The 27208-nt window shown below is 42.9% G+C and overlaps 1 protein-coding gene across 1 annotated transcript in view; it reads right to left on the bottom strand.

Annotated features, from left to right (window-relative positions):
* Positions 1 to 712: 712 nt before the first annotated feature.
* Positions 713 to 27208, bottom strand: part of LOC111972954 (methionine synthase reductase) — a 41951-nt gene continuing 15455 nt past the window's right edge. The window contains exons 10-15 of the mRNA XM_024000070.3: positions 27159 to 27201; positions 25326 to 25506; positions 25135 to 25253; positions 13627 to 13719; positions 1771 to 1956; positions 713 to 1650 (exon numbers count right to left, since the gene is read on the bottom strand). Of these exons, the coding sequence (XP_023855838.2) occupies positions 1506 to 1650; positions 1771 to 1956; positions 13627 to 13719; positions 25135 to 25253; positions 25326 to 25506; positions 27159 to 27201 (767 nt within the window). The 3' untranslated portion in view covers positions 713 to 1505. The remainder of the gene's footprint in view (positions 1651 to 1770; positions 1957 to 13626; positions 13720 to 25134; positions 25254 to 25325; positions 25507 to 27158; positions 27202 to 27208) is intronic.

The following is a 27208-nucleotide window of genomic DNA, read 5'->3' as shown; positions in this document are numbered from 1 at the left end:
TTGCTTAACTTCTCTTTTGTCCTTTAGCAGGGGATGATAAATTGTCCTCTAGCTACCAAGGCCTACTGATTTCCCCCCCCCCCCCCAATTTTTTATTTATTTCAGCCTTGGGTTAAGAATGATAGCTGCATGATAACGTTTGTGGATTGTGGATCAATGAAAAGACCATTCATCACATTCAATACCCAACTCCTTTCCACCTTATTCAGTGACGTTTTGAAAACAGCCTTGGTTACTTGCAGCCTGTAATTCCTCCCTGACACTCAGCCTGGATGCCAGCTTGTCTCTGCTTCAACCAAATCTTTTGTCCAAAGACATTTTGTGCATGAAAATACAAATTACCTCTCATCACTGTTTAGTGACGTCTATACAGTACGATGACCTCGGTGACTCATAACCTGTCTCATTCCATATGACCCTCGGGTCTCATGTTGTCATGGCAACAAAAGGAGTTGGCTAAAGCAGACAGTGAGACAGGCATCCAGACTGCAGGGACAACGGTTTCAAACCACCACTACTGATTTGATGATCCTCTGACAAAGTGGAGCAGCAGGAGAAAGTGGCCGAGACTTATTGATAACGTCCAATCCGCTCTGGTATTCATTGGACTGTGTTTAAAATTCCTCCAATTTGTCCAGTCCGTAACACAATTCTCCACCCCGGTTCAACCTCATGGACAGGCCTATACTTTCCTCTGACAGACAAGCAGAAGTTGATTTGTTTACTTGGCGAAGCTTTATTGAGTGTGATGATGTCATCCATTCTCATACAAAGCCCCAGCCCAGTCTAGCCCAGCTGTGGAGACTGTCAACATCTTTTCCCTCTCCCATCCTGACGAGAGGCCTGCTGATATATAAAGACTAGCAGTGTCTGAAGATGTAATTCTGAGAAGTCTCTCTAGGGTACGGTGGAAGGCCCATAGCGAAAATCCTTCAATTAACTAACCGCCGACTACAGCTTCATCTAGTGAGGAAAGTCACCTTCAACAATTGAATTATTCTCAAATTAAAACACAATCATCCCATATCAATCAAAATGCATTACCTTTGATCGTTATCTCTGAATGGGTTTAATCTTGTCTTGTACGCGTGCCAAGATAAGTTTCACCCACCATATCACTCATTATCATCATACAGTGAGCATAAGAAATACATCAGAGACCTTTAAACCTTTTCAAGCAAACACACCTTTTGTATTTTGGACACATTTTTGCACACAGCAAAAAAGTATTGGTAGACAAGAATGTGAAGTAGGATGAGGAGTAAGCTGAACAGGCAGTGTGTTAGTCTTGCATAATTCCACTATAAAACAACTACAGTACTTGAAACTCAATCTTCTATGGTCAGTTTATGAAGTTTATGGTCAGGTGCTATGAGGCAAGAGGAACAACATGTAACCCAATCCATGTGGTCAGTTTGTGTTGCTTAAAAGAAATGAATGGCCCACTAAAATTATATAAGGATCTTTTCGGTCTGTGACATAAGATATGTTGAAGATTCATTCACTCAGCACCATATGTCTTGTAAATAGTGTTTCTCCTCCCTGAGTCCAGCCAATCTCTTCATGGCATCTAGTTTATCCAGCTGAAGCTCTGCTGATACCATCTGTATCAGGGTTTCGTTCACGTCTTTAGCCATGTTCTTAGCATCACTGTGGGAGCAAAGTAATTAAGTCAGTAAATCCAGATCCACAGCCACTAAAATAATGAACCAGACTATTCCATGGTTTTCCTATTGACATCTTCATCACCACCATCAAAGCTAAGCTCACCCGCAGACGTAGAGGTATCCATTCTCTTTGAGGAGGAGGTTGATGATGTCTTTGGCATGGAGGAGCAGGTTGTGTTGGACGTATCTAGTTCCTGTCTTGGTCTCTGTCCCCATCTGAGTGTCTCGCGAGAAACACACTTTCAGATGGGTCAGGGTTCCTTTACCCACAAACCCCTGCAGCTCCTCTCTGGAGGAAAAAATAAAGAAGTGTGAGCGAGAGCAAGAAGAGAAGAGAAGAAAGAGGAGAAAAGAGAGAGAGAGAGAGAAAGAGGAGAGAGCAAGAGAACAGAGAAGAATAAGAGAAGCGCAAGAGGAGAAGAAAAAGAGAGTTAGTTCAGGGCATGAAAACAGTTTTCATTTCCAAAATAGACAAAAAACAGTCAAGCTCAATAAAGTTCCATCCCAGCCGTGTGTACAAGCCTACGTATAAAAACCACAGGCCACCGATACGTCTTATTTAATGGAAGATAAATGGTCAAATATGGATTTCATAAGCAAGGTCGAGGCCCTCTTATAAGCATATTTTTACAATCAATCCACCTATCCTTGCCACAACACTGTGTGTGTTCCATCTCAATATGTTTTTTAATAGGGCCTTGGGTAGGTAGCAACAGTAAGGTCTACTGGGTTTTCTGAGCCGGTGAAGAACCTTAGCAAGGTTGAGAGGATAGAGAGTCGACAGACAGGCAGACTGGACAACATATGTGGTCTGGTTAAAGGAACTCTGGTGAAGATCGTTTTGCAGTAGCCAGGAGACTTTTAAAAGCTACTTTTAATAAAATAAGGAGACCATGACTAGAATGAGTAAAAATGCAGTAAATACTGCAGGAGAGTAGAGCAAAGGAGATTTATTGTTGTTATTTTCCATTTAGCTCGTTACTTCTTTCTCGTTCACCTTCATTGGGTTAAATGTTATGTGTTGTTGCTGCAACAACCCCATTACCATGTTAATCTGGATGACTCATTACAAACAATTATTATTATAATATTTTTTTTTACCTCTGACAGCCCTGCAAATAAATCCCTAGATTACCAAGTATGTTAAACGCAAGAACAGGGTTCTTTAACTGGCGGCCCGCTAGCTGAATTTGGCCCGCGATGGTTTTATTTGGCGCCCCAAGTTTTCTGAGCAAAAAAAAGAGAGAGATTTTTGGGGGTGAATTTTCATTGTTGGACATAAAAATAAAAAAAAGTTAAAACACCAGGAAATCAGCTCCAAGTGATTTTAATTTTGGAAATTTGTTCTCAAGTATTTCCCATGCATAATTGAGAGACGTGATCATATCCAAATGTAAGCAAGGTTTGAAATTATAAAGTTTTAGTCAAATATTATATCTGTTTGGGCTTCTTGGTGTCAATTTGCACTCTACAAATTATTTGTAATTATGTACCGGCCCCTTGACCATCCGCTCAAGAAAAAAATCATCCCGAGGCTGAATCTAGTTGATAATTCCTGCACTAGAATAACAAGAGAAAAAACAGGAGGGAAGAAAAAAAGAGAAAGAAGAGGGCGTGTGTCCTAGACTGCCCCGTGTGTCACCTAAGGTATCAACTGAGCAGTGATGAGGGTTCACTTCCTGGTTTTCAAATAAAAACAATGAACACTGACCCTTTAACGTGAGGCATTGACTAACAGAAAAGTCTAGGGGGGAAAGCATGACAACATATTCTCTGCAGATATACAGTCAGGTCCAAAATGATTGGAACCCTTGATAAAGATGAGCAAAAAATGACTGCATAAAATACAAATTCTGTAATTCTCCAACTTTGGCCATTATAATTTACTTTGTCTCACAAAATATCTTCCTCCTTGGGCGTGGGGACAAGATCCACATGGGTCCAATACCAGGAAAGTCTACCACTGTTCCATCTTTGATGACAAAGATTTGACATGCGAATTACCTCATTTTTATACCCCAGTGAAACAGGAAGCCATGGAAGGTCACAATACAGTTTATTATACTGAGGTCAACTTAAAAAAGTAGAATGTTAATGGAGATTTAATTGTTTGTTTATATTTATAAGAATCTTTAGGGGTGCCAATCATTTTGACAACTATCTTTTTGAGAAAAAAAGTACTTGTTATACAAAATCTCTTTCTCTTAGTATAACATATAATTTCCTCATTTTTTAGCATACAATATAGCTCAGTATTTGTATTTATTTTATATAGTCTTTTTTTACTCATCTTTATCAGGGGTGTCAACAGTTTTTGGACCTGACTGTATAAGACTTTCATGAGAGACATACAGCATTGCCATTTCCAATTCCTCCCTCTCTCTCTCCTTACCCCTCTATTCTGTTGAATGTCAGGCAATATCATGCAACTTTAATTTCTGTTTGAACGGTTAACATCCTGGTACCAGGGGTCCCACCCACACCCCACTGCGCCATGCTCTTCTCAATCAATTTTCAATCAATTTTATTTTATATAGCCCTTCGTACATCAGCTAATATCTCGAAGTGCTGTACAGACACCCAGCCTAAAACCCCAAACAGCTAGTAATGCAGGTGTAGAAGCACGTTGGCCTCAGTCAAACCCTGGTGTGTATTGACAGAGAAAACAGCCCTGGTCCAGTTGTGGGACTCTGGCCCTTAATGGTCCTGAACAAGAGCCCAGTAACCCCATTTCCCTCAGCAGTGAAATCACAATCCATGAAGAGGGAGGGAGTGTACGAGGAGGGAACGAGAGAGGGAGGGTGGGAGGGTAAGGGAGAAAATGAGTGCAAACTGCAGGGGGTCCGAGTGTCTGGTTGCGCGTAACAGACTGGAGGTCAGATTGGTGTCAACCTCTAACACAGATGTTAAATGTTGGGGTTGATTAGGCTGATCCCAGAGCCTGTTTGCTTTTAAAAGAACATTCTGGAATGAACTTTACTCTATAATGTCACACCGAAGATGTCAGGGTTTAGCCTAGGAACACAGGATATATTTAGCATCAAAGGGAACACTTCATTTTTTCTATCAGTTCACATTTCAGACCCCCACTGATGGCTAGTCGGGTTAGGTCAATAAGAGTAATAATAATATTAATAATAAAGAACAATGTGAAACATTGCAGGCTGTTTTTTTTCTGGAGTAAAGATTAATATAATGATTTTATCATGCTGCAAGAGAACATGTTTGAAATATGATGCTGACATGGGTCATTCACACAGTAAACATACAGTTTCATACATAACATGAATCCAAATGTGCCTTCCTACAGTGCAAGAAAAATATTGCTTACGTCTTACCAAAAATGTAGCATTTGGATTTGATTGATACAGCTGTTTCATGCTCATTAGCACATGTTAAATCGATTCAGTCTTCACGGGGGGGCCTCCATTTTGAATTGCCCCAGATAGAGAGACCCACGTTGTGAACAAACACCCATCAGCCCAGGATACCTGGCTGTGAGGACGTTTTTAACAAAGAGATAGAAGGCGATTTTTCTTTGACCTGTTCTTTCATGATTTCTGCGACCAATGCACCATTTTGTGATCTAATCAGAAGACAGCTTTGATTGGTGCACTGACCTTCACATGGCCTTGTGTTGGTAGTGTTATGAGTCATTTGAGGAAAGCTTGGTAGATTTGCATTCTCTGTTAAGTAAGTTTGGTTTGAAATAAAAATGGTTTCAAGTCTTTGGAACTGCAATTGAATCGATTTAAAGTAAGATGGTGCCGACAGATACGGCAGGTCTGTTTCTAGCTCCTAAGCAACTTTGTAGTATTTTGTTTTTTTGTGTGTTATTTCTCACATTATTAGCCCAGAATTTTTTTTGTGTTATTACATAAATCCGGAAAGAACTTTTGGATATCAGAGCACCGGTGACTCACCAGCATTACGACCAGGAATACGACTTTCCCGAATTGGATCCTTGTTTGTACCCCCCAGGGCAATTTAACTTATTCCAGAGGCTGCTCCAAAACACCACCGGCGGGGAAGAGGTATTCTGAGTGGACTTCTAGTCCGACTCAGGAGGCGTGCACACCATGCACTGCTCCAGAGTATATTACTCGCTAACCTTCAGTCTCTGGATAATAAAGTAGACGAGCTCAGGGCGAGGATCTCCTTCCAGAAAGACATCAGGGATTGTAACATACTCTGTTTCACGGAAACATGGCTCTCTCGGGATATACTGTCCCCATCTATACAGCCATCTGGGTTCTCAGTACATCGCGCAGACAGGAATAAAGAACTCTCCGGGAAGAAGAAAGGCGGGGGTGTATGTTTCATGATTAACTACTCATGGTGTGATTATAATAACACACAGAAACTCAAAACTAGACAAGGAACTAGAATACCTCAATCAAATGCCAACCGTATTACCTCCCAAGATAATTATCTTTGGTTATAGTCACAGTACAGAGACAAAGTGGAGTTGCAATTCAACAGTTCAGTCATGAGACGTAAGTGGCAGGGTCTACAGACAATCACGGACTAAAAAGGGAAAACCAGCCACGTGCCGGACACCGACGTCTTGCTTCCAGACAAGCTAAACACCTTCTTCGCCCGCTTTGAGGATAACACAGTGCCACTGACGCGGCCCGCTACCAAGGACTGTGGGCTCTCCTTCCCCGAGGCCGACGTGAGTAAGACATTTAAAACGTGTTAACCCTCGCAAGGTTGCCGGCCCAGATGGCATCCCTAGCCGGATCCTCAGAGCATGCGCAGACCAGCTGGCTAGAATGTTTACGGACATATTCATTCTTTCCCTATCCCAGTCTGCTGTCCCCACTTGCTTCAAGATGTCCACCATTGTTCCTGTACCCAAGAAAGCGAAGGTAACTGAACTAAATGACTATCGCCCCATAGCACTCACTTCTGTCATCATGAAGTGCTTTGAGAGACGAGTCAAGGAGCATATCACCTCTACCATACCTGACACCCTAGACGCTCTTCAATTTGCTTACCACCCTCATAGATCCACAGACGACGCAATCGCCATTGCACTGCACACTGCCCTATCCCATCTGGACAAGAGGAATACCTCACTGACTATAGCGCAGCATTCAACACCATAGTACCCTCCAAGCTCGGGGCCCTGAGTCTGAACCTCGCACTGTGCAACTGGGTCCTGGACTTCCTAATGGACCGCCCCTAGGTGGTGAAGGTAGGAACCAACCACCACTTCGCTGATTCTCAACACAGGGGGCCCACAAGGGTAGATGCTCTGCCCCCTCCTGTACTCCCTGTTCACCCTTGACTTCGTGGCCACGCATGCCTCCAACTCAATCAACTCAATCATCAAGTTTGCATACGACACAACAGTAGTAGGCCTGATTACCAGCAATGACGAGACAGCCTACAGGGAGGAGGTGAGGGCCCTAGGAGAGTGGCGCCAGGAAAATAAACTCTCACTCAACGTCAACAAAACAAAAGGAGCCGATTGTGGACTTCAGGAAACGGATGGAGTGAGGGAGCATGCCCCTATCCACATCAATGGGACCAGAGTGGAGAAGGTGGAAAGCTTCAAGTTCCTCGGCGTACACATCACTGACGATCTGAAATGGTCCACCCACACAGACAGTGTGGTGAAGAAGGCTGAAGAAATTTGGTTTGGCCCCAAAGACCCACAAACTTTTACAGATGCACAATTGAGAGCATCCTGTCGGGCTGTATCACCGCCTGGTACGACAACTGCACCACCCACAACCGCAGGGCTCTCCAGAGGGTGGTGCGGTCTGTCCAACGCATCACCGGGGTCAAATGACCTGCCCTCCAGGACACTTAAAGCACCCGATGTCACAGGAAGGCCAAAAAGATCATCAAGGACATCAACCACCCGAGCCACGGCCTGTTCACTCCCCTATCATCCAGAAGGCAAGGTCAGTACAGGTGCATCAAAGCTAGAACCGAGAGACTGAAAAACAGCTTCTATCTCAAGGCCATCAGACTGTTAAACGGCCATCACTAGCAGGATTACACCCGGTTACGCAACCCTGCACCTTAGAGGCTGCTGCCCTATGTACATAGACATGGATTCACTGGTCACTTTAATAATGTTTAAATAAGGTTTACATACCTCATATGTATATACAGTATTCTATTCTTCTGTATTTTATTCAATGCCACTGACATTGCACAATCTAATATTTATATATTTCTGAATTCAATTATTTTACTTTTAGATGTGTGTGTATTGTTGTAAATTGTTTTAGATACTACTGCACTGTTGGAGCTAGGAACACAAGCATTTCGCTACACCCACAATAAGATCTGCTAAATACAGTTGAAGTCGGAAGTTTACATACACTTAGGTTGGAGTCATTAAAACTCGTTATTCAACCACTTCACACATTTCTTGTTAACAAACTATAGTTTTGGCAAGTCGGTTAGGACATCTACTTTGTGCATGACACAAGTAATTTTTCCAACAATTGTTTACAGACAATTATATCACTTATAATTCACTATCACAATTCCAGTGGGTCAGAAGTTTACATACACTAAGTTCACTGTCACTTTAAACAACTTGGAAAATTCCAGAAAATTATGTCATGGCTTTAGATGCTTCTGCTAATTAACACTATTTGAGTCAATTGGAGGTGTATCTGTGGATGTATTTCAAGCCTACCTTCAAACTCAGTGCCTCTTTGCTTGACATCATGGAAAATCTAAGGAAATCAGCCAAGACCTCAGAAAAAAAAATGTAGACCTCCACAAGTCTGGTTCATCCTTGGAGCAATTTCCAAACACCTGAAGGTACCACGTTCATCTGTACAAACAATAGTACGCAAGTATAAACACCATGGGACCACGCAGCCGTCATACCGCTCAGGAAGGAGACGTGTTCTGTCTCCTAGAGATGAACGTACTTTGTGAGAAAAGTGCAAATCAATCCCAGAACAACAGCAAAGGACCGTGTGAAGATGCTGGAGGAAACAGGTACCAAAGTATCTATATCCACAGTAAAACGATTCCTATATCGACATAACCTGAAAGCCGCTCAGCAAGGAAGAAGCCACTGCTCCAAAACCGTTATAAAATAGCCAGACTATGGTTTGCAACTGCACTAGGACAAAGATCGTACTTTTTGGAGAAATGTCCTCTGGTCTGATGAAACAAAAATAGAACTGTTTGGCCATAATGACCATCGTTATGTTTGGAGGAAAAAGGGGTGGCTTGCAAGCCGAAGAACACCATCCCAATCGTGAAGCACGGGGGTGGCAGCATCATGTTGTGGGGTGATTTACTGCAGGAAGGACTGGTGTACTTCACAAAATAGATGAGGATGGAAAATTATGTGGATATATTGAAGCAACATCTCAAGACATCAGTCAGGAAGTTAAAGCTTGGTCGCAAATGGGTCTTCCAAATGAACAATGACCCCAAGCATACTTCCAACTGAAACTGAACTTAAAAAGCGTGTGCGAGCATGGAGGCCTACAAACCTGACTCAGTTACACCAGCTCTGTCAGGAGGAATGGGACAAAATTCACCCAACTTATTGTGGGAAGCTACCCGAAACGTTTGACCCAAGTTAAACAATTTTAAGGCAATGCTAACAAATACTAATTGAGTGTATGTAAACTTCTGACCCACTGAAATGTAATGAAAGAAATAAAAGCTGAAATAAACCTCTCCTCTACTATTATTCTGACTATTCACATTCTTAAAAAAAGTGGTGATCCTAACCGACCTAAGACAGGGAATTTATACTTGGATTAAATGTCAGGAATTGTGAAAAACTGAGTTTAAATGTATTTGGCTAAGGTGTATGTAAACTTCCGACTTCAACTGTACAGTGGAGCAAAAAAGTATTTAGTCAGCCACCAATTGTGCAAGTTCTCCCACTTAAAAAGATGAGAGAGGCTTGTAATTTTCATCATAGGTACACTTCAACTATGACAGACAAAATGAGAAAAAAAATCCAGAAAATCACATTGTAGGATTTTTAATGAATTATTTGCAAATTATGGTGAAATAAGTATTTGGTCACCTACAAAAGTTTCTCAATACTTTGTTATATACCCTTTGTTGGCAATGACAGAGGTCAAACGTTTTCTGTAAGTCTTCACAAGGTTTTCACACACTGTTGCTGGTATTTTGGCCCATTCCTCCATGCAGATCTCCTCTAGAGCAGTGATGTTTTGGGGCTGTTGCTGGGCAACACGGACTTTCAACTCCCTCCAAAGATTTTCTATGGGGTTGAGATCTGGAGACTGGCTAGGCCACTCCAGGACCTTGAAATGCTTCTTACGAAGCCACTCCTTCGTTGCTAGGGTGGTGTGTTTGGGATCATTGTCATGCTGAATGACCCAGCCACGTTCCATCTTCAATGCCCTTGCTGATGGAGGAAGTTTTCACTCAAAATCTCACGATACATGGCCCCATTCATTCTTTCCTTTACACGGATCAGTCTCCTGGTCCTTTGCAGAAAAACAGCCCCAAAGCATGATGTTTCCACCCCATGCTTCACAGTAAGTATGGTGTTCTTTGGATGCAACTCAGCATTCTTTGTCCTCCAAACACGACGAGTTGAGTTTTTACCAAAAAGTTCTATTTTGTTTCATCTGACCATATGACATTCTCCCGATCTTCTTCTGGATCATCCAAATGCTCTCTAGCAAACTTCAGACGGGCCTGGACATGTACTGGCTTAAGCGAGGGACACTTCTGGCACTGCAGGATTTGAGTCCCTGGCGGCGTAGTGTGTTACTGATGGTAGGCTTTGTTACTTTGCCCCAGCTCTCTGCAGGTCATTCACTAGGTCCCCCCGTGTGGTTCTGGGATTTTTGCTCACCGTCTCTTGTGATCATTTTGACCCCACGGGTGAGATCTTGCGTGGAGCCCAGATCGAGGGAGATTATCAGGTCTTGTATGTCTTCCATTTCCTAATAATTGCTCCCACAGTTGATTTCTTCAAACCAAGCTACTTACCTATTGCAGATTCAGTCTTCCCAGCCTGGTGCAGGTCTACAATTTTGTTCTGGTGTCCTTTGACAGCTCTTTGGTCTGCCATAGTGGAGTTTGGAGTGTGACTGTGTTGAGGTTGGACAGGTGTCTTTTATACTGATAACAAGTTCAAACAGGTGCCATTAATACAGGTAACGAGTGGAGGACAGATGAGCTCTTAAAGAAGAAGTTACAGGTCTGTGAGAGCCAGAAACTTGCTTGTTTGTAGGTGACCAAATACTTATTTTCCACCATAATTTGCAAATAAATTCATTAAAATCCTACAATGTGATTTTCTGGAATTTTTTTCTCTCTCATTTTGTCTGTCATAGTTGAAGTGGTACCTATGATGAAAATTACAGGGCTCTCTCATCTTTTTAAGTGGGAGAACTTGCACAATTGGTGGCTGACTAAATACTTTTTTGCCCCACTGTATGTGACCAATAAAATTGTTATGATCTAGTGTCATATCTACTGTATTTCTCTTTATGGGTGTGTGAGCTTTGTAACACTACAGTGTAAAATATACCCTCCATCCAACGATATGCCCCATCCCAGCTAAAAGCTCCCCGTCCCTGTGTACGTACCAGTGTTGCTCAGCAGCCCATACAGTAGGGGTCTGGAACAGGCGGCCCGTGGGCAAACTGGCCCGTGATGATTATTTTGGCCCACCAACGTATTTAGTAAAATATATATAATATTTAATATATATATATATATATACACACTGCTCAAAAAAATAAAGGGAACACTTAAACAACACAATGTAACTCAAGTCAATCACACTTCTGTGAAATCAAACTGTCCACTTAGGAGAGCAACACTGATTGACAATAAATTTCACATGCTGTTGTGCAAATGAATAGACAAGGTGGAAATTATAGGCAATTAGCAAGACAGCCCAATAAAGGAGTGGTTCTGCAGGTGGTGACCACAGACACTTCTCAGTGCCAAGCTTCCTGGCTGATGTTTTGGTCACTTTTGAATGCTGGCGGTGCTTTCACTCTAGTGGTAGCATGAGACGGAGTCTACAACTCACACAAGTGGCTCAGGTAGTGCAGCTCATCCAGGATGGCACATCAATGCGAGCTGTGGCAAGAAGGTTTGCGTGTCTGTCAGCGTAGTTCCAGAGCATGGAGGCGCTACAGGAGACAAGCCAGTACATCAGAGATGTGGAGAGCCGTAGGAGGGCAAACAAACCAGCAGCAGGACCGCTACCTCCCTTTGTGCAAGGAGGATTAGGAGGAGCACTGCCAGAGCCCTGCAAAATGACCTCCAGCAGGCCCACAAATGTGCAGTGTGTCTGCTCAAACGGTCGAAAACAGAACTCCATGAGGGTGGTATGAGGGCCGACGTCCACAGGTGGGTTGTGCTTACAGCCCCACACCGTGCAGGACGTTTGGCATTTGCCAGAGAACACCAAGATCGGCAAATTCGCCACCGCCCTGTGCTTTCACAGATGAAAGCAGGTTCACACGCACATGTGACAGACGTGACAGAGTCTGGAGACGCCGTGGAGAACGTTCTGCTGCCTGCAACATCCTCCAGCATGACCGGTTTGCGGTGGGTCAGTCATGGTGTGGGGGTGCATTTCTTTGGGTGCCGCCACAGCCTCCATGTGCTCGCCAGAGGTAGCCTGACTGCCATTAGGTACCGAGATGAGATCCTCAACCCCTTGTGAGACCATATGCTGGTGCGGTTGGCCCTGGGTCTTTCTAATGCAAGACAATGCTAGACCTCATGTGGCTGGAGTGTGTCAGCAGTTCCTGCAAGAGGAAGGCATTGATGCTATGGACTGGCCGCCCGTTCCCAGACCTGAATCCAATTGAGCACATCTGTGACAACATGTCTGCCTCCATCCACCAACGCCACGTTGCACCACAGACTGTCAGGAGTTGGCGGATGCTTTAGTCCAGGTCTGGGAGTAGATCCCTCAGGAGACCATCCGCCACCTCATCAGGAGCATGCCCAGGTGTTGTAGGGAGGTCATACAGGCACGTGGAGGCAACACACACTACTGAGCCTCATTTTGACTTGTTTTAAGGACATTACATCAAAGTTGGATCAGCCTGTAGTGTGGTTTTCCACTTTAATTTTGAGTGTGACTCCAAATCCAGACCTCCATGGGTTGATAACTTTGATTTCCATTGATAATTTGTGTGATTTTGTAGTCAGCACACAACTATGTATAGAAAAAAGTATTTAATAAGAATGTTTCATTCATTCAGATCTAGGATGTGTTATTTTAGTGTTCCCTTTATTTTTTTGAGCAGTGTACATATTTATTTGTGGGGGATTTTAGTTTTGGGTAAAAAAAAATACTGTAAAAAATTCAGCAAAAAAACTGTTTAATTAATTTAGGAAATCTGTTGAAAAGTATTCCCACAAATAAAAAAAGAGACATAAACGATAGTGTCTCGATGTAATCAAGGTATGATTTGAAAATACAATCTCTTATTGGGCTTAGTTGGTTAATTCGCAATGTACAAATTATTCTAATTATGTCCGGGCCCCCCGACCACCCGCTCCGACAAAAATCGTTCCGAGGGTGAATCTAGTTGCCTATCCCTGCCATACAGTGTAGTTCTAGTGAGACATACTGTGTCTCTGTGGTCCTATGTGGCAGCCAGACCATAATCCTGTCATATGAAGTTTAAAGTCTTGTCCTTCAAGGTCCAATCTCACTGCCTTCTCTATCATGCCACAGCCGTCAAGGACACAGAGGAAGTGACACGTTCCATGGAACCACGCTGTCACAGAACAGCCTCACTCAGACAGTTTGTTTACATGATGATCTGCACTCTGATTGTAGGAAAAGTCCAAGGTCACCAAGGTGGGTGCTAGACTTTGGGGATGCATGGGTGCGTCCGAAATGGGATCACACTCCTTATATAGTGCACTACTTTTGACCAGCGCCCATAGGGAATAGGGTGCCATTTGGGAAAGACCCAACGTTTGTCAGAATGACACTCACCTAAACAGGAAGTCTCGATCTCTCTGGCGACAACCGAAGAACAGCCAGGTCTCACCAAACTCCGCCTCCGGGTTTTCCTCCCTCTCCTTCTCCCTGAAAGACAAAAAAGGAGAAAATAAATAAATACACAAGAGAGCTCAAAGCCCAATCAATAAAAACACAGAGAGAGAAGACGGGACAGTCCTTGCTCACAACAGAGGTGAAATGGAGCAGTGACTCTGCTGTATCTATCTCTCTACAACACCAATAGAGTAGAGTGCCACAATTACCTAATGCATGGATGGGAATGACACAGTACAGAGGGGACACGAAAAGTACACGCTGAAAAAAAGATGGATCACACTCCACAACGCATGAAAATGACAACACGAACTTGAGTAGGCCGGCGTCCGTATGTGTCAATGTTATCCACAAGTACATAGAGTATCCAGCCAAATACAAAAAAAAATTGCCAGCCAGGTGACTACATTTTCTGCCTAAGGAGCTCGATTTTGGTGTCAAAATGGCTTGATTCCATCCAAAACACAGTGAAATTATTGAATCCTTTATTGAGTTTACCTCACAGATTGGAACAATTTGTTGCAGTATTGTGTAGGACGACATGACTTTACAATTTAAAATTAATGAAAATGTATGAATTCAGTTTATTGTTAGATGTTTTGGATATCGTCTAGGTCAAGGCCTATATGCTCAGGGCCTTGTTTCCCGATAGCGATGAAAGGTTCACGAGTGTTTAACAATGCAGCTTTCCTACAACAGTAGAAGATGTAACATGCGTTTCCCTAAACACCACGCAGAAAGCATGTGTCAACATGGATACTGCGCTGCTCTCTGACCAGATTTCTCCATTCAAATCTTACCCTAACATTATAATTATAACCTATAATAATGCACTCAATCACAGATTTATTTGGCACATGAATGCGCACGTTGTTACACATGAAATATATTGAGCCTACAAATAGAACATGTATTACAATATATTTGAAATATATAGGCCTATGTAGCCTATGGGCGTACTGTATTCATATTTTTATGCAGTCATCTCGGTTTTTATTTTATGTTGATCCTTCGCTTCAAATGCAAAGACATTGGTAACTTTGTATTTGCAGTGAACGTCGTTCCCAAGTTATCGGCGGTCACAGAGAGACTGATAAACAGCTTGATTATACAGTGCCTTCAGAAAGTATTCATACCCATTGACTTATTCTACATGGTTGTGTTACAGCCTGAATTCAACATGGATTACATCAATATGTTTCTCACCCATCTACACACAGTACCCCATAATGACAAAGTGAAAACATGTTTTTAGAAATGTTTGCAAATGTATTGAAAATGAAATACAGACACTCATTTAGATAACTATTCTCACCCAAGTCAATACATGTTAAAATTACCTTTGGCAGTGATTTCAGCTGTGAGTTGTTCTGGGTAAGTCTCTTAAGAGCTTTGTACACCTGGATTGTACAATATTTGCACATTATTCTTTTAAGAGGAAATCCTTTGGTTTACTTGTCCCGATAAGATATAATAGACATATAAGCAAGTTGCATGATTTATGAATGGCAAAGCGATCAGGGCCGGATTACCGAACAGGCAGACAAGGCACGTACCCCGGGGCTCTCGACCTCCAGGGGGTCCCTAACCAATTGTTGCTTATTTTTTTAGTTGTAGGCCCCCTGGAAGTTGGTGTCTCAGGGACCCAAATGCAGTAGTCCGGCCGTGAAAGGGATATAGGAGATCGACTTTGTGTAGTCAGTTCGACACCTTTTATGAACTAGTCAACTTACTGTTTAGCTGTCAAAGCACAGTAAAATAGCCTACTATGCGCCATGACTTCATGTGGCTGGCTACGTGAAACACGCAAAAGAAAATAAATGAATGTGCCAGAAAACAATAATTAGGCTAAGTCGTGGATTACGACTCATCATTACCACTTACATTATATGGGACATTCACGAGCATCATGCTTTCTCTCTCTTCCGTGTACATTTTTTGGACTGCAGCAGACTGTGTTTCCCTATCACCGCTTGCTTTGTGACTGACAGGCAGCCTATCCTATCAATAGATCGCTAGAAGATGCATATAGTTCATTCTAGCGGGAGAGGGCACTATGGACTAGTGAATTGAAACTTTTAAATGAAAGGAAGCCTAGCTAATATGAGGTGGAAAAAGTAACAGTCTGAAAATGATTGTAACCATCTGATTAGCCGACGGCCGGCGCGAATGGAAAAAACTGATGTGTGTGTCTAAATCTCCCCCCTGCACATATGCCCCGCTTCTATAAAAGTGATTACTCCTGTGGCCAACGAGTCTGGCAGGGCTTCCAGAATCCTTTGCACCGAGTTGGCACAAAGACACAAAACACTGAGGCGGTGTGATGCTATCTACACTGCACACCTGCTGTGTGGGGGTGACAGCTCTCTACTGATCACACACACACACACACACACACACACACACAAACCTTTACTAACGCATCAGTCATCTGGCCATCTAAAAAGGTCAAGCGCCATCACCATGCCCCATCTGGGCAGAGAGAGAGGTGACAAGAGAACAACTATTCAGAAAGGACTAGAGAAGAAAAGCTGGAAGAAGGATGGATGGAGTTCTCATCTCTTTGTGGAGAGTTGCAGTAGTCAGAGGCCCTCAAGGATAAGATGTTACTTCCTGGGTTTAAGACCTAACCTATTCACATCCACAGAATGAGTCATTGTGACGGGACTGACTGACATCACATTTCTCATTTCCTAAAGCGGTGTGAATTGAAACTCGCTCTGGATGACGATGACAATGTTTTGTAGGAAAAGGACTGGTAATTCACAAGCAAAGTACAGTCGATAGCTTTTCACAAGACCCCTGGATATGACATAGGCCTTTTCTCTGTCATAGCATTCGGACTCCTGAGTCTGGTTCAAGAGGGAATTTTCACAATGTGCCGATGGCGCCGACAGAGATGGTCGCTTCGCGTTCTTAGGAAACTAATGCAGTATTTTGTTTTATGCATTATTTCTTATATTGTTATCTTAAATCTTATTACATACAGCCGGGAAGAACCGACGTGAGTAACATACAGCCGTGGCCGACGTGAGTAAAACATTTCAAGGTGTTAACCCTCTCAAGGCTGCCGGCCCAGACGGCATCCCTAGCCGCGTCCTCAGAGCATGCGCAGACCAGCTGGCCGGTGTGTTTACGGACATATTCAATCAATCGTTATCCCAGTCCGCTGTTCCCACATGCTTCAAGAGGGCCACCACTGTTCCTGTTCCCAAGAAAGCTAACTGAGCTAAACGACTATCGTAGCACTTACTTCCGTCATCATGAAGTGCTTTGAGAGACTAGTCAAGGACCATATCACCTCCACCCTACCGGACACCCTAGACCCACTCCAATTTGCTTACCGACCCAATAGGTCCACAGACGACGCAATCGCAACCACACTGCACACTGCCCTAACCCATCTGGACAAGAGGAATACCTATGTGAGAATGCTGTTCATCGACTACAGCTCAGCATTTAACACCATAGTACCCTCCAAACTCGTCATCAAGCTCGAGACCCTGGGTCTCGACCCCGCCCTGTGCAACTGGGTCCTGGACTTCCTGACGGGCCGCCCCCAGGTGGTGAGGGTAGGTAACAACATCTCCACCCCGCTGATCCTCAACACTGAGGCCCCACAAGGGTGCGTTCTGAGCCCTCTCCTGTACTCCCTGTTCACCCACGACTGCGTGGCCATGCACGCCTCCAACTCAATCATCAAGTTTGCGGATGACACTACAGTGGTAGGCTTGATTACCAACAACGACGAGACGGCCTACAGGGAGGAGGTGAGGGCCCTCGGAGTGTGGTGTCAGGAAAATAACCTCACACTCAACGTCAACAAAACAAAGGAGATGATTGTGGACTTCAGGAAACAGCAGAGGGAGCACCCCCCTATCCACATCGACGGGACAGTAGTGGAGAAGGTGGAAAGTTTTAAGTTCCTCGGTGTACACATCACGGACAAACTGAATTGGTCCACCCACACAGACAGCGTTGTGAAGAAGGCGCAGCAGCGCCTCTTCAACCTCAGGAGGCTGAAGAAATTCGGCTTGTCACCAAAAGCACTCACAAACTTCTACAGATGCACAATCGAGAGCATCCTGTCGGGCTGTATCACCGCCTGGTACGGCAACTGCTCCGCCCACAACCGTAAGGCTCTCCAGAGGGTAGTGAGGTCTGCACAACGCATCACCGGGGGCAAACTACCTGCCCTCCAGGACACCTACACCACCCGATGTCACAGGAAGGCCATAAAGATCATCAAGGACAACAACCACCCAAGCCACTGCCTGTTCACCCCGCTATCATCCAGAAGGCGAGGTCAGTACAGGTGCATCAAAGCAGGAAATTATGTAAAAATGTACCACTAGCCACTTTAAACAATGCCACTTAATATAATGTTTACATACCCTACATTACTCATCTCATATGTATATGTATATACTGTACTCTATATCATCTACTGCATCTTGCCATCTTTATGTAATACATGTATCACTAGCCACTTTAAACTATGCCACTTTATGTTTACATACCCTACATTACTCATCTCATATGTATATACTGTACTCTATACCATCTACTGCATCTTGCCTATGCCGTTCTGTACCATCACTCATTCATATATCTTTATGTACATATTCTTTATCCCTTTTCACTTGTGTGTATAAGGTAGTAGTTGTGGAATTGTTAGGTTAGATTACTTGTTGGTTATTACTGCATTGTCGGAACTAGAAGCACAAGCATTTCGCTACACTCGCATTAACATCTGCTAACCATGTGTATGTGACAAATAAAATTTGATTTGATTTGTTCACCCCACTATCATCCAGAAGGCGAGGTCAGTACAGGTGCATCAAAGCTGATGAGCGGACCGAGAGACTGATGGCCTTGAGAAGCTGTTTTCAGACTGTTAAACAGCCATCACTAACTGCCAACATACTGACTCAAATCTCAAGCCACTTTAATAATAAAAAATTGGATGTAATACATGCATCACTAGTCACTTTAAACAATGCCACTTTATATAATGTTTACATACGATACATTATTCCTCTCATATGTATATACTGTACTCTATACCATCTACTGCCTATGCTGCACGGCCATCGCTCATCCATATATTTATATGTAGACATTCTTATTCATTCCTTTACACTTGTGTGTATAAGGTAGTTGTTGTGATTGTTAGATTACTTGTTAGATATTACTGCACGGTCGGAACTAGAAGCACAAGCATTTCGCTACACTCGCATTAACATCTGCTAACCATGTGTATGTAACCAATAAAATTTGATTTGGAGATGTGGAGAACCTTGACTGGACAAGGTTTCTGAATGCTCCGATTCTGAGCATTCCAATAAGTCTCATGAAGCCTCCCTTGGGTAAGCAGACCAAACAAGTGACATCATCCACTATTGTCAATCTGCAATTCCTGAGTAAAAGTCAGTAAACTAATTTAACTGGGCTCGTCTTCTCTTCCCTCTAGGCCTAGCCTCACTCACCCCTCCACACAAGGAGCAAAATCAATAGGAAAAACATGGCCTCCAATTCTATCACATCTCTGCCCAGAACACAGGCCCCGAGGGATGCAGCATCACAATATTACAGCCAGATACTCCATTTTGGGTCCAAATAAGGCAGTTGCCTTTCAGATGAACAGGAAGCAGGGGAAACTGATTCAGCAGGAGCAAGGTCTCCTCTGCAATTTTTCATGTTCAATGGGGTTTGATGCTCAGCGTAAGATGGTGTTGTGAGAGATTTAAGAGACTGTGATAAAATGTGCCTGTACGCGATGATTCCAGGAAGTGCCACTGAGCTATGATTACTGATGTTTAACATGCCCTATTTTCAATGCATTCAACTGAATATGGCAAACCTATGGAGAGCAGTTTACAATAACAAAAACTCTACCTGTCGTCTGATGAACAACCTCAATTAATAATGTCAATCATACCTCTTGTTGCACTGATGAATGAAAACAGCATGCTACCCTGACTGTTTAAGATTTGTAACAACCCAGCCTGATCCTCAGGTAAGGTCATCCTGCTCCATTACTCATCCTTAAGCTCAGACATGGCTAATCAATATCAGACAGCCGGAGGTCTCCAGATCCCACTGAGACAGTTATGACCCTTCAACCGCTCGCTCTCTCTTTTGCTTCCGTGGTTACAAAGTGGCACAAAGTACTTTTCAAAACATCCATTGATTGACAGAAGCAGACAGAATGAGGGAAGGGGGAGGGGAGCGGGAGCGACGGAGAAAAGAGGAAAAATTGAAGTGTCCCCATGATGTTTTTGTTGCTTAAAAGGAGGCACCTTCAGGTTTTGTTGGTGATAAAGCATCCTGCTGTCAAAATGAACGTTGTTATCTCTTATCAAAGCACAGCATCTGGGGTAAACGCCTTGTTTGGAATCTTAATTCGGGTACTGTACAAAGCTTTCCTCGTGACAGGTTTTACAATCTGACAGAGAGACCGAGAGCGAGAGACAAGGGTACACTAAAAGATCGTTTCACCCAACTTCTTCCTACGGCAAAAAGCTTTATGCAGAGAAAATGACTGTTTATGTTGAAAAGCACTTAGAAAACGAGAAGCTGCATTTCTACAGCCAATCACCAGGGCTTACTGAAGGCTGCTATATACCTACATGTTACTGATTGCTGTTATTGTAGACATGAAAACATTTCTGAACGCTATAAAGTGGAATATCCCAGTTATATCAAATCAAGTTTGAAAGGAACTTGACAGATATGTCATCGCTAATCTGATTAACTTTTCACATGCAAGAGTACACCTCATGTAAATTGTGATGGATACATGTGATTCCATACAAGAACTGACAACCCTGACTGCACTGCACTTAATCAACTAAAAGAGAATACACTAGAGAACCACCACTAGTTTCTTTTGGGTCTAGGCTAAAGCTTGAGTTGTGCCAAGAAGTAGAGTTGAGTAGCTTGGATGAATAAGGTGCCCAGAGTAAACTACCTGCTACTCAGTCCCAGAAGCTAAGATATGCATATTATTAGTATATTTGGATAGAAAACACTCTGAAGTTTCTAAAACTATTTGAATGATGTCTGTGAGTATAACAGAACTCATATGGCAGGCAAAAACCTGAGAAAAAAAGGAATTCTCCAGTTGGAACATTATTGAAGATTTATGATAAAAACATCCTAAAGATTGATTCTATACATCGTTTGACATGTTTCTACGGACTGTAACGGAACTTTTGGACTTTGAATTACTGGGCTAAACGAGTAAACAAAAAGGAGGTATTTGGACATAANNGGAGAGAGAGAGGAGAAAGACAAGCAGACTACTAGAGAAAGAGAGCAAGACAGACAGAGGGGGGGGTGGGGGGCATGAAGAGACGAGGGAGAGAAAATAAAAGAGAGAGAAGAGAGACAGGTACACTGAAAGATCGGTTTGCCCCAGCGTCTTCCTCGCCTTCCAGCAGTGAAAAGCTTTATATAGAGAAAAGGACTGTCTATGGAGGAGCACAAAGGAGAGAAAAGCGCTGTCAGACTGCACTTAAGAGGCGAGAAGCTGCCTTTCTACAGCAAATCATCAGGGCTTACTGAAGGTTGCTATGTACCATCACTACCATGTATGTTACTGATTGGTGTTATTGTAGACATTAAACATTTTCAGAATGCTAGAGTGGAATGTCCCAGTTATATCAATCAGGTTTGAAAGAAGGTACATCATGTAACTTGATAGCTATGTAGTCTGGAAAACCTTTCACATGTAAGAGGACGCTTAATGTAAGATTCCATGCCCATGATGGCTTGACTCTGAAGTTAAGCAGGATTGATCCTGATCGGTCCATGGATGAGACCAGATGCTGCTGGAAATGGTGTTGGAGGGCCAGTAGAAGGCACTCTTTCCTCTAGTCTAAAAAAGATCCCAATGCCCCAGGGCAGTGATTGGGGACATTGCCCTGTGTAGGTTGCCGTCTTTCAGACGGAAAGTTAAACGGAATGGATGTCCTGACTCTCTGTGGGCACTAAAGATCCCAAGGCACTTATCGTAAGAGTAGGGGTGTTAACCCTGGTGTCCTGGCTAAATTCCCTATCTGTTCCTCATACCATCATAGCCACCTAATCATTCCATATTGGCTCATTCATCCTCCCTCCTCTCCCCTGTAACTATTCACCAGGTCGTTGGTGTAAATGATGTGTTCTCGCTCAACTTACCTGGTACAATAAGGGTTCAGTAAATAAACAATGACATTCCACACAAAACCAACATTGAATTTGCAGTCCCATACTACACTAAAGAAGCCTACTAAGAAAAATAGAGAAACACACACTGGAGAGCATCTTTTCTCCAGGTGGGACATTGCTAGCTTCTTCTTGGTCAAGGCTAAAGCCTGGGATGTGCCAAGAAACATTGATTTCTTTAGTTGGTGACAAGTTAATGGAAAAGCTTTAACGTGAACTAATGCACTGAACAGCAGGAAGTGATGTCACTGAACGTTGTATGAGAGAACACTCCCTATCACGACCTTGACATTTGGGGTAGTCGGACTAGCAACATAAGTCATTCATCAACCACACACACGTTGGCGTAGGTGGCGGGTGGCATGTGACCGTGTCATGGTAGGTGTTAGACATTCATCAGTCCTGTGGAGGTGGTGTCCTGCAGGTGCAGACAACAGACAGCTCTCCCCACTGAGAAACATCAGTCACCTTCTAGAACATTCATCACAATGCAGTCCCAACACAAACACACCAGCCATTAACCACCAACACAGCGTCACCTTAATACACCCACACACACACGATTAACCACCAAACAGCATCACCTCAGAATACTGCCACACACACACGCCAGTGAATACCAAACAGTGTCACGTCAGAAGACATCAGAGAAACAAGACAACTAGAGTTGACTGGTAAACAGCTGAGTTGTCAGGAGCTGTCAAGTCACTGTCTGAATCATTGAGGTATAAAAGAACAGTCTGGATGAAACATTCAGGCCAGCAAAGTGTTTCAATATGGAAACAACTTTATTCGTACTGTCACAATGACGAGTGATACTGGGTATTCTAGGTGTATAAAAAGAATCAAACCGGATATAACTTTATTTAGACAGAGTCCTAATAACATGGTGTAAGATGTTAGTAGGATGTTGGTGTAAGTAGATCTATGGGGGTCATGACATTTTGTGTAAGCTGTAGGCTTGTTCATTTAGCAGACAAGATACGCTTATAAGTCCCGTGCCATTATATGATTTTATAGTAAGACTACGACAATTGAACTTAACTGAATAAAATAGAAATGATATTTTTCCCATTCCGGAGCGAGTGCAAATATGAAGTGGCTATGTTGAGCGTAAAAGTGACCATTTGAAACAGGTCCTATACACTAGATTTAGAGTTATTTGGCAACTTTAGTTGTGAATGACATAAACCTTAGAATGTCTTAGAAATCTAAACATATATGGGCTGCATGATGCGTCTATAGGCTATTGATGATTTGATAAAATAGCAAAACAAGCTTGCGTTCCATGCCTTGGGCTGCACACGCTGTTCTCTCCTCTAGGAAGGGTATCATATTTTCACTATTCTCAATTTAATCTTGTCTTTACTAATATGTCAAATTCGTTTCGATTTAGAATTGTCCATTATCATACGGGCAAGAACAGGGGCAGGGGGGAAAAAGACACGTCATCCATATGCACTCGAATAGTGAAAGGAGGCCGCATACCCGCTGGTTCGTTTTTCAGGCTATTCCGATTATCTCCAGCCCTGTTGTGGCATTTAGCCAGTGCTTAATTTGGAAAACCTAGTGAAATCTGTTTGGGAACATCAATAGTAACATGTATTCACAACTAAACCTATTTCATTCAACTGTTGACATTCCCTCTTTCTGTATTAAGGAGAGAGGAGATGGAAACACATGGTGGTGAGATATTATGTAGCTAAAAGGTCATGTGTCAGCCTATTAATTATGAAAATATWTTTTTTTAAATCCCCCATTACTAGGCTATTCAAAATCAAATACACTAAGTGTAGKCTTAGCCATCCCGCACAATCAATGAACCAGCATAGGCCTATGCATATGCATAAACTCTAATATGCATATGGGTGTTTTGAATGAATCATCACCTTAGAAAGCCCTGCCCATTTCATTGTGTTAAGCTTTGAAACAACATCCACAACGACCATGTTTTCCACTCAGTTTCAACCTGTTGTTGAACTTCTTTTTTCAAATTGATCAATCACAGTGAAGTGAGTTTTAAAAGGATGATACTGTTTTGATGATAAGTGTTTGATGTGATTTTCCATTGCATTTGCATTGCTGTTAGATGGACAACAGAGCCCTGAGTATCAGGCCATTAGGACCTGATGGAAGGACAGTATAGCCCTGAATACCAGGCCATTAGGACCTGATGGTCGTTAGTGAGTTGGGTACTAACAACACATGTCCAGAGTGCATACTAGGAGGTTACCGTGACTCAACGATCATGTGGAATTTTACTGCAGTGACTGCCGGTGTGGCGGTAATACAGTCAAGGCAACAGCCCTAGGTGTAAGATGATGTTAGTAGGCTTAGCTACCACAAATGACTCACAAAGTTAATCTTGTCAAATTACACCAAGCAGCACCTTTTACAAGCCATTATTTATGTATTCCATCATTTTACAATGATCTTTTACAAGGCACACGCGTGTGCGCGCACACACACAGATGTACACACGTTCACACACTCGCACACAGGTCAATATTGCTTTTACACCTCCACAGTAATCACCAGCTATGATTTACATTAATGACACACAGACGGTCTACTGGTCTCTCTACATTCAAATCAATACGTCTCCATCGGCCAGTTTGACCCATAACTGTTCATTAGAGTCATAAACACCAGACAGACAAACTGCAGCTCTGGAATGGCTTGACTTATTACCTCAGTGGGATGTTGCCCTTAGGCACAGATCTAGGATCAGCTTACCTTCTCCAAATCCTGACCTTAACCTTTAGGGGTAGAATGCAAAGCTGACCTTCGATCAGCATTTAGAGGCCAGGCAATTTCCTCCTACAGGTAGTTTAAGTGAAGTAGAAGTGTTAATCACAGCCATGTCTGCAATATTACTACCACCATTAAACCACCATCCAAGACATTTTGGAAAGAGAGTGTGGGGAATCTTTGATGGGATCTATTGTAAATGATTATGGAGATTAATGCAAAACCTTGATTAACTACCACTCGACATCACAGTTAACACTTGATTTGGTGACACACTCATCAAAGCTGAAACACTTCCTGTTGCGTCATGGTTGTTATAGCAGCCTGGTGATTAACATATTTACTCAGAGAGTAAGCTTCACAATAAGTTTGTCATCAAAACATAAACAACACACCAGTTCCACTAATCAGACAAACAAGCATCACTTATAACAGAAGAGTAGCCTGGGAGGGTTAGTATGAATCCTCCATCTTTGAGAGCTGTACCTTTGTTGTAGGAAACCAATGAAGGGTGCGACGCCAGTGCCTGGTCCAATCATGATGAGGGGTTTTGAGAGGTCAGAGGGCAGGCGGAAGGAGCAGTTCTCACGCAGACTAACATGGACCTGGGGTCAAACGTAAAAAAGTGTTACGGTGTGTCACACGTGCACACATACACAGGTTACTCCTCTACTCACCTTAGGGAGGGCTGGGGTGCTGGAGGGCTGAGCCTTCCTAGGGTGCAACAGAATGGGGTCGACGAGGTCAGAGAGCCAACCAGTACACAGGCCCTGCCTCCCCATGGGTCTCCAAGTGCATGCTGGAAACTCTATGACGTTGAACACAAAGTGCAGCCGACCTGGGTGTCTCATACTGGAACTGGAGGAGAGAGAGAGGGAAAGAGGAGAGAACGGAAGGCAAAGTGAGAGGGGTTATAGCAAGGCGAGTGTGATTTATTTTAGAATGCATTGTTTTGAATTATAATGACCCAACCGAAGCCGGGCTGGTTGTCCACTTTGATGCCTCGCTCAATTAGAACGTGTCTCTATTTTTGCATTTTATCGCTGGCACACAAAACTATAAAAATGGCATTATTCATTTTTTCCCAAGCTAAATTGGAAGATGAAGCTAAGGGTTAGGGATTTACCATACATGTTAAATTAGACCAATTCATCCACTTACAGAAACATCGCTAGCAGCAAAGATGATTGGAAATATCGTGCTAGCATACAGTCACTCCTCTGCCTGTCCTTTCCACCTGCCTAGCTCCGCTTGCTTCGCCCGCTCCCTTTTGGTGAGTCTTTCACTTTCGTGTACAATCTTGTTGTAACAATAAAGTATTTGCCCCCTTTCTGATTTACTCTATTTTTGCATATTTCGCAAAAGTTTAGAAATTTAGAAAGGGGACAAATACTTTTTCACAGCAACTATAAGTGCATTTTAGCAGACGCTGTGGCTGACTGTCTACCATAGCAAGGAAGTAAGAGTTCTGTTGGTGCACCACTCATTAGGCTATGGAAATAAGTGTGAAAGTTAATGTGATACATCATTAGATACTGTAGATGTGCTACAATAGGTAGATGAAATAGGGGATGCTATACTCTACATTGCACAGAGTAAACAAGCCTTTGGTTCTCATCCACAAACACTAACTGTACCCTCTCTCTCTCTTTAATATCCCCCTCTTTCTCCCTCTTTCGCTTATTCCTCTCCATCTAGTGGATTGCTCTCTCTCTCTCTCACATTTTGATTTCTCTTCCTCCCTCTCCCTCAATCTTTCTTCCCCCTCTCTGATTTTCAGTCTTCCCATTCTGCAGGTCTCTGGGGACCTCTATTGACCACAGCATCAATGATGCAGCCTCCTAATGCTCCAGCTGCATCTGATCGACTACAGTCCTCCCACCAAAGCACGCACACACCGTAAAAAATAAAAACACACAGCTTCAGACAAACACAACTAATGAGCATAGGAAACCAGTGTTGACATGTTTAAAATGGTACTAATGGACAGTAATGTAAGTGATAATGTAATGGTTTCCCACTCTCATTTGTTATGTGTAAGTGTGTGTGTGTGTGTGTGTGTGTTAATCTGAATACTTGTTAGTCTCGTGGCAAGGAAACAAAACACAAAGCCGATTTAACTTATTTTAAGAAAACAGCCCTAATGTTAGAAAACAAAACATCATTATGTTGTCATCCAGAGTCACATTTATTTATTTTCCAAGCTATAGCACATCATATTTTACATATAGCAGGTTTGTAATGGACCAAAGAGTCTACTTCGTGTTTTTATATTGCAATACTGGCATCGTCCCGGCCATAGGATAAACATTCTGCTATTGACCTGAACCTCTACTGTGAACATCGGTTTGCCTTCACAACATACCAACATCCACATAACTACATTCAATGTGCATTCACCCATTTTAGGTTTGTTTGATTTGGATCACAAAATGAAGAAGCAAAGTATGCACCTGGGTTAAACATTAGGAAAACTATGAAACACTGTAGGAACTACGAGACCAGCTTACCTTGCCGCTGAGTACGGTCTTGGTTGCAGTTTAGGCAAATGTTCTGAAAG

The sequence above is a fragment of the Salvelinus sp. IW2-2015 genome, linkage group LG14, assembly GCF_002910315.2.
Source record: "Salvelinus sp. IW2-2015 linkage group LG14, ASM291031v2, whole genome shotgun sequence".
NCBI lineage: Eukaryota > Metazoa > Chordata > Actinopteri > Salmoniformes > Salmonidae > Salvelinus > Salvelinus sp. IW2-2015.
The sequence above is the reverse complement of the archived record's forward strand: the minus strand, read 5'-3'. Positions and strand labels throughout refer to the sequence as shown.